Source organism: Bison bison, unplaced genomic scaffold (genome assembly GCF_000754665.1).
Source record: "Bison bison bison isolate TAMUID 2011002044 unplaced genomic scaffold, Bison_UMD1.0 scf7180017864148, whole genome shotgun sequence".
Classification (NCBI taxonomy): Eukaryota; Metazoa; Chordata; class Mammalia; order Artiodactyla; family Bovidae; genus Bison; species Bison bison.
This window is the reverse complement of record NW_011494720.1, coordinates 6,677,039-6,685,602: the sequence shown is the minus strand read 5'-3', so window position 1 is coordinate 6,685,602 and position 8,564 is coordinate 6,677,039. Positions and strand designations below refer to the sequence as shown.

At 44.8% G+C, this 8,564-nt stretch overlaps 1 protein-coding gene across 8 annotated transcripts in view; it reads right to left on the bottom strand.

Annotated features, from left to right (window-relative positions):
• The window catches only part of ARID1B (AT rich interactive domain 1B (SWI1-like)), a 422,452-nt gene that overhangs the window by 7,626 nt on the left and 406,262 nt on the right, over positions 1 to 8,564 (bottom strand). For all 8 annotated transcript variants that reach the window (XM_010840865.1, XM_010840862.1, XM_010840858.1 and 5 more), the window contains 3 exons: positions 4,794 to 4,944; positions 1,959 to 2,055; positions 4 to 605 (listed from right to left, as the gene is read on the bottom strand). In XM_010840865.1, coding sequence (XP_010839167.1) covers positions 4 to 605; positions 1,959 to 2,055; positions 4,794 to 4,944 — 850 coding nt within the window. The remainder of the gene's footprint in view (positions 1 to 3; positions 606 to 1,958; positions 2,056 to 4,793; positions 4,945 to 8,564) is intronic.

Here is an 8,564-nt window from a genome sequence, read left to right as displayed (position 1 = left end):
GACTTGCTGGGAGACATGCGGCTCTCCAGGGAGCGCTGGAAGGAGGCAGGGCTGGGCGCCCTGGAGATGTGGTTTGGCAGTGAGGGTGGCGTCTGGTAGGACGACTGAGGCGGGCGCGTGATGGGCTGCATGGAGGCTGACGAGGACATGTAAGGCTGACGCTGGCTGACGTGGGAAGGCCACTGGCTCTCGTGGTTTATCCTCTGATCAGGGACCATCATGTCATCGGTGCGGTTCATGCCGGGGTAAGGCGGGGCCTGCGTGGGGCCGCCAGGGCCTTGCCTGTTCTGGTAGGGATAAGGCATATCGTTGCGGGTCGCCCACATGCTCTGCTGAGGCCCTTCGCTGGAGGACGACTGCATCGGGCCGCCCATCATCTGCGGAGGGATGGCATGTGGCTGTATCTGCCCCGGGCCCTGCATCCTCTCTCGGTTGTAGGGGTAAGGATACTGTCCCTGCAAGGGCCTCCGGTCCGGGCCGGAGTAGGAGCTCCCGTACTGGTTGTACATCTCCTGCTGCTGGCTGCCATACTGCATGTTGTACATGTCTCCCTCGTGGCGTTTGGCTGGAGGCCCATACATGCCATCCATATGGCGCTTGTAGTTCTGAAAATTCACAGAGACAGATCACACTAATGTGCTTTTACAGGTATAATCACGCACTTAAATCAGGCAAAATAGTTATTACCTGGTGGAATGTTCATTTCAAAATGAATATGGGCAGCGCCCATGTCCACAGACTAACAGTTTATGTGTGATGCTCAGCACTACACAAACCACTGCACGTACTGTTTGTGTACTTCAAAACTTCTGTGGGAAAAAACCAGCCTCCTCTCCTGGTATTCTCCAGGCAGATTTGGGAGAGCAGGGCATGGGTGAAAAAACCAGCCTCCTCTCCTGGTATTCTCCAGGTGGATTTGGGAGAGCAAGGCGAGGGTGACTACCACATAGGCCGCGCAGAACTGGGGCCTGGAGATCACAGGGATGGCTTGTGTAGGTAGCTGGAGACCTCACCACAAGTGACGGAGCGCTCTGAGGGCCAGCCTGAAGGGCTCCGGGACTAAACAGACCCCTTGGGCCTAACTTTACAGAAATGCCTCCATACACAGCTTGGCTCCTCACTCTGACCTGTGCCCGACACCTGACATTGGATGAACCCCACCCCAGCCTCCAGCCGATGTGGGTCTCCTCCAGGAGAACCTCTGAGGACAGGGCTGGTACGGCCTCACGGAGCTCCCCTCCCAGGAGGCCGTGGCTTCCACCACTGGATGGGGTGGGAAGCTCCTGATGAGAACGCGGGACGGAGGCACGCATATGGCAGAACACTGTTTAAGGTGCTGATTTGATGATACAAGTCTCTATACAAACATGCTCTGGTCAAATTAATGTTTAAAACCCCTTCTATTTTACAAGAGGTCTTAGACCTGAAGAGTTGTTTAGCGACAGCAAATTCCTGTGTCTGACGTGCGCTCCTCTGTGTTAGCCGTGGTTAGTTCACACACCTCGCAACTGCTGAGCTGCAGCACGTTGTCAATAGCACGCACCTACACACCTAGCCTACACAGTTTAAATAATCTTATTCTTAAAAGAGATCAACTTTCACTATTAGCATATAATATTTTAAGCTGTTCACCCTACATATTCACTAAAATATATTCACAAATTTCTGTGCTAAAATGTCAATTGATATAATAGTATATAGAGTAGACATATGTCTAAAATATACTTGAATTTGGGCTTATTTTTTACAAGGATGAGTGTCCTTAACTTCCAATAACATATTTTCAAGAGCTACTTCTAACCTACTGATTTCAAAATCCTAAGAATACTTTTTAGCATAAGCAAATATAACCTGATTGTTACATGTCATTTTGGTTATACTTCCTAAAAGTCTTCAGAAGTATGTGAGTCTGAATTTTAAACAGAAAGCACAGAGATGCACGCTGCTTGCCAACTCACCGTCTGCTGTGGGTACAGGCCTGGCTGGTGTCCTCCATATGACGGCTGTCCTGAGGGAGGGCCTTGGCCCGGGTACTGCTGCCCATAAGGTTCATGCCTAGAATGAAGCATTCAAAGAAAACTTCACTGACCGTGGACCTCGGGCCAAGGGAGGGAGGAAGAGCCCACTTCTGGACACTCCATGCTGTCTTTCCTCCATGGCCTCCTCCTGACAGGCACTGTGAGCAGCAGGAGCACTTCCCCTCCCAGTGGAAGGAGGACAGCACCCGTTTTGGGAGTGCTGCCAAGCCCTGGCCGGTGGGGCAAGGAGTCCCTCTGTCTTTGAGGAGGGGCCCCGCCCATCTACTGAGGGACCAGGGAGGGCATGACACACCCTGAAGTGAGGCATTAACGAGCGTAAGAAACAACAGAAGAACCTAAGAGTCAAAGCAGTATTTCTAGGAGCACCAGAGTATTGACATATAAACGTGGAAAATGTTTCTGTTTCTAATTTCCTCATCCTGAGTATAAAATGTGCAAGTTTTTTAAAGGAATCCTTCAAAATTAGTCCAAACGATACTAAGTTGGTATAGACATAACTACTCAAAATTTCAAAGTTCTATGACCCCAAAAGTCAACAACAACAAAAAAAGGATAATAGGGATGATTTAAATGTACTTCTGTTAAATCTTAAAATGGGAATAAACATACTTTTATTTCATATTGAGAAATTATAAGTACCATAAAAATACATGTTTAAAAGAACAACAGAATTGAAACTTCAGAAATTAAACTGATGTAGTTAGTATACTGAATTTTGTAAGAAACAATACTGGTCAAGGAATGAGAATAAGAAAGAAAATAAATGAAAATTTATAACATCACATGTAAAACAGACAAGGGAAGTTTCTGCTAATGACATTGAAATCTGGAGGCAAGCTTATAGTTAGGAGAAAAGAAGTATAATTGATGTGGATGAAATTTAAGCTGAACAAGTAACACTTTTCAGAAGAGAAAACTTAATGAAGGAAATCCTAATGTTGTTTAGTCGCTCAATCGTGTCCGACTCTTGTGCGACCCCATGGACTGTAGCCCGCCAGGCTCCTCTGTCCATAGAGATTCTTCAGGCAATCTTCCCGACCCAGGGATCGAACTCATGGCATTGGCAGGCAGATTCTTTACCATTGAGCTACCCGGGAAGCTCAAATCCTAATGTGATAAGGCCAAAATAACTTCTACACCTGGGCCATGCTGCATTCCAGAAAGCATCTGAGAAGAAATAGAAAACTATATATCTTCCCTGGTGGCTCAGATGGTAAAGCATCTGCCTACAATGCGGAAGACCTGGGTTCAATTCCTGGGCCAGGAAGATCTCCTGGAGAAGGAAATGGCAACCCATTCCAGTATTCTTGCCTGGAATGGGGGTGCAAAGAGTCGGACACGACTGAGCAACTTCACTTCACTTCAGAAAAGTATATTTGCTCAGGTTCCTTTAAGAATATATGTCCGAGGACGACTGTTCTCCTTCTGATCTCATCAGCCTATCCCTTGCCTCTTCCCCCTCCAAAAGCTTTTCCTGGACTCTCAAAAACAAACCAAATCTTAGTAAAAATCCTTGATCTGGTACATCAGACTTCACACAGCGGTTAAGTGACTAAGGCGGATTTCACAACCAAACCTTCATTAGAAGGTCAGAATGAGAATTTGAGATTCCCCAGTCACTATTAAAAAGTACAAAGTAGCTCTGAGCATGCAATATTGTGTAACTCAAAAACCAGGCTCACAGAGAATGCTAGAAAGAAACCTGATTTGGTAAAACAGTGGTTTTTCCAACCAAAATTTTCCTTTGTATTAAACCAGGGACACCTGACTGCTTAGCTGGACCTACAAAACCCAGCATGTGGACTGAGAGGGAGCAGTGTGGACCGAGGCCCCGCCAAGGAAATGATGAAAACCACACCTGTCCTGAGGCCTGCCTCAGAGCAACAGTCAGAGAAAGAGCTTTACTTTACCTCCACTGGTTTTCTTTAAAAATGAAATATTCAGTTGAAGGCTTGGTTTCTAAGTAAGTCTCCGTTAGGGAGGTAATGAACATGACAAGCAAGGGATAGGTCTTCCATGGTAAGGACCACGGTCAGGGGCCTTCTTCACAAAGGAAGTCCACCCTAAGCCACTATTCGAGGAACAGCTTCCTCTCTGAGACATTTCAATGACTTTCATTCTATCTTATTAAAATAATCTGGGCCAGTAATGCATCCTTACTTGCCATTTTAGTATCAAGGGGATGTCCTGAGAAAAGAAGAGCTACCCTGGCTTTTATCAGATGTTTATTAAGGAGCAAAGCATTCCCTCTCAGTTTAAAATGTTTGCAGGGGACAGGGGGAACACCTGAAAAAACAACGCCTGGAAGACGTCACCAAGAACCCACTGCTGCCCGAGCCTGCTGACAGCCCAGTGTGGCACCTGCCCAGACCTCGGCCTGTGGGGAGGAGGGCAGGCACTGAGGTCAAGGGAGGAGCCACACACGGACCCTGGAGCGGCAGTCTCGGTGTGGTGACAGTGGCTGGGACAACCTTGGCTCTTGCATCCTTAGGGAGAAGACTTGTGCCCTGGCCAGCCCAGCCCTGGCATATTTCTAAAATTCACTAATAAAAACACGGCTGTATTGGTGGCCTGGGGACAACGTCCTTCTCCCCAGTTCCTGTTACAGTCATCGACTGAAGGCAGCCGTCTGACACGTACAGTCCTACCGAACTTCAGCAGGAAGCAGACATCAGCTGCTAGGGCTCAGAGATGTGTGTGTGGAAAGCACAGTTTTGAATAAGTCATCTCATCTTCATCTTAGGAAACACTCACCTTCGGTCGTAACTGGTTCCGTAGGGAAACTGCTGCCGTGGCCCCATGCCAAGACTAGACATGGCTCCAGACGGACTCTGGTTGTACATATCCTGCATGCTGCTGGTGGGCATCTGTCCTTGCGTCATGAAAGGCTCGCTGCTTCCAGGCACTGAAATATTTTCAGTAACAGACAAAAAATTAAGCACTTTCAAATGCCAAAGGGCCCAAACATCCCTTTCTAGTCAGTGCTGTTATCCTTAATATGACAGATAACAATACCGATCAAAGAGCGTAAGGTCTAAAGTTAAGATGGGCCCTGTTGAGGCAGGATTCTAAGTTGAGCCCCCTTCACATACACAACTTGTATGAGTCTCCCGGAGTGTGGGGTGAACCCATGAATGGGACAGGATGTCACTCCCAGGATTATCTACATTGCAGGGCAAAAGGGATTTCAGAGATGTAATTACAGTCACCAATCAACTCGCTGAGCTAACCAAAAGGGAGAGCACCCATGTGGGTCCTTTAAGTTGGCATCTAGAGTTAAGAGACAGAGCAGGTCAGAGACACTCTCCGCTGGCCTTGAAAAGCAGTGCCACGCAGGTCAGAGGCCCACGTGTTAGGAAGGAAGGCAACTGCTAGAAGCAGAGAAGGCCCCAGATGACAGTCAGCAAGAAAACAGGACCTCAGTCCAGCAACTGTGAGGAACTAAGTTCTACCAACAACTACGAGCTCAGAGAAATGGAATCCAGGCTGCCAGCTTGACTTGTACTGTGACCCTGAGCTGAGAACCCACAGAAATTGGAGAGCATATGTGTATGTTGTGTGTTTTAAGCCATTTGTGGTAATTTGTTATCAGTAATATAAGAAACAAATACAGGCCCAGATCCATACTTTTTTGGGTTAAGTTGATAAATCTCTAAGTTTAATTCCTTATCTATAAAATAAGGTTGGTAATATCATCTCATGAAGTAGTTTGTAAGGAAGAGATATGTATACAGTTAGTTCCTATCTCTTTTAGGAAAAATAAAAAAAAAGTGAAAACCTTAACAACCACCCATGCACTGACTTACTCTAAAATCAGGATGAAGAAAATCATGAAGGAGTAAGGACAGCTCAAGAAGGGATGAGATATTTCTAACAAGGGGTAGAGTGTCAATTAGGTCAAATATGCAAATTAGCATTTGCTTACAGCCTGAAGGAAATTGGGTCAAGCCCAGAAACTAGCCTGTAGGCAAATAAAAAAACATTTTAATGCAAACCTTAATTGATATACACTATTACCAACACCTGCCTTTATCCTATGAAGGTTACTTTTATGTTGCATGAGATAAAAGCTGATTACAATTTTGTGAGCTGAAAAATATGTCTTTGGTTGAGAGGTGCAAATAAAGAAGTCTTGACACTGGTAGAATATATTTTGCTTTATAAGGTATTCCAAATACTTCATATCTTACATGCTCTTACATCAACCTCCAGTAGAACCAGTTTTGAAGTTACTTTCCATTTTGAAGTTATTTTCCATTTATTGACGAAAGCAGGGAAAACCACTAGAACATTCAGGTATGACCTAAATTAAATCCCTTACAATTATACAGTGGAAGTGACAAATAGATTTAAGGGATCAGATCTGATAGAGTGCCTAAAGAACTATGGACAGAGATTCGTGACACTGTACAGGAGACAGGGATCAAGACCATCCCCAAGAAAAAGCAATGCAAAAAGGCAAAATGGTTGTCTGAGGAGGCCTTACAAATAGCTGTGAAAAGAAGAGAAGTGAAAGGCAAAGGAGAAAAGGAAAGATATACCCATTTGAATGCAGAGTTCCAAAGAATAGCAAGGAGAGATAAGACAGGCTTTCTCAGCAATCAATGCAAAGAAATAGAGGAAAACAACAGAATGGGAAAGACTAGACATATCTTTAAGAAAATCAGAGATTCCAAGGGAACACTTCATGCAAAGATGGGCATAATAAAGGACAGAAATGGTATGGACCTAACAGAAGCAGCAGATATTAAGAAGAGATGGCAAGAATACACAGAAGAACTATACAAAAAAGATCTTCACGATCCAGATAACCACAATGGTGTGATCACTCACCTAGAGCCATACATCCTGGAATGTGAAGTCAAGTGGGCCTTAGGAAGCATCACTACGAACAAAGCTAGTGGAGGTGACGGAATTCCAGTTGAGCTATTTCAAATCCTGAAAGATGATGCTGTAACAGTGCTGCACTGAGTATGCCAGCAAATTTGGGAAACTCAGCAGTGGCCACAGGACTGGAAAAGGTCAGTTTTCATTCCAATCCCGAAGAAAGGCAATGCCAAGGAATGTTCAAACTACTGTACGATTGCACTCATCTCACACGCTAGTAAATGCTCAAAATTCTCCAAGCCAGGCTTCAACAGTACATGAACGGTGAACAGTACATGAACGGTGAACTTCCAGATGTTCAAGTTGGATTTAGAAAAGGCAGAGGAATGAGATCAAACTGCCAACATCTGTTGGATCATCAAAAAAGCAAGAGAGTTCCAGAAAAACATCTACTTCTGCTTTATTGACTATGCCAAAACCTCTGACTGTGTGGATCACAACAAACTGTGGAAAATTCTTAAAGAGATGGGGATTCCAGACCACTGAACCTGCCTCTTGAGAAATCTGTATGCAAGTCAGGAAGCAACAGTTAGAACTGGACATGGAACAACAGACTGGTTCCAAATAGGGAAAGGAGTACATCAAGGCTGTATATTGTCACCCTACTTATTCAACTTATATGCAGAGTACATCATGAGAAACGCTGGGCTGGATGAAGCACAAGCTGGAATCAAGATTGCCAGGAGAAATATCAATAATCTCAGATATGCAGATGACACCACTCTTATGGCAGAAAGTGAAGAGGAACAGAGAGCCTCTTGATGAAAGTGAAAGAGGAGTGCTGGGTTAAAACTCAACATTCAGAAAATTAAGATCTTGGCATCTGGTCCCATCATGGCAAATAGATGGAGAAACAATGGAAATAGTGATAGACTTTATTTTCTTAGGCTCCAAAATCACTGCAGATGGTCACTGCAGCCATGAAATTAAAAGACACTTGCTCCTTGGAAGAGAAGTTATGACCAACCTAGACAGCATATTAAAAAGCAGAGACATTACTTTGCCAACTAAGGTCCATCTAGTCAAAGCTACGGTTTTTCCAGTAGTCACGTATGAATGTGAGAGTTGGGCTATAAAGAAAGACCAAAGAATTGATGCTTTTGAACTGTGGTGTTGGAGAAGACTCGAGAGTCCCGTTGACTGCAAGAAGATCAAACCAGTCAGTCCTAAAGGAAATCAGTCCTCAATATTTATTGGAAGGACTGATGCTGAAGCTGAAACTCAAATACTTTGACCACCTGATGTGAAAAACTCACTCACTGGAAAAGACCCTGATGCTGGCAAAGACTGAAGGCAGGAGGAGAAGGGGATGACAGAGGAGGAGACGGTTGGATGGCATCACTGACTTGATGGACATGAGTTTGAGCAAGCTCCGGGAGTCGGTGATGGACAGGGAGGCCTGGCGCGCTGCAGTCCATGGGGTCACAAAGAGTCAGACATGACTAAGTGACTAAACTGATATAAAAAGATGCATGACCTCAATCATAATTAAGGACATCCAAGATGAGGCTTTTTCCCCTTCTCCCCTTCTGACTGACAAACATTAAAATGATAATAATCATTCTTAGTTGGAGGGTCCACATGATCATGTTAAGAGTGTTTAAATTGGTGTAACTTTTGACAATACCTGCTATGGTA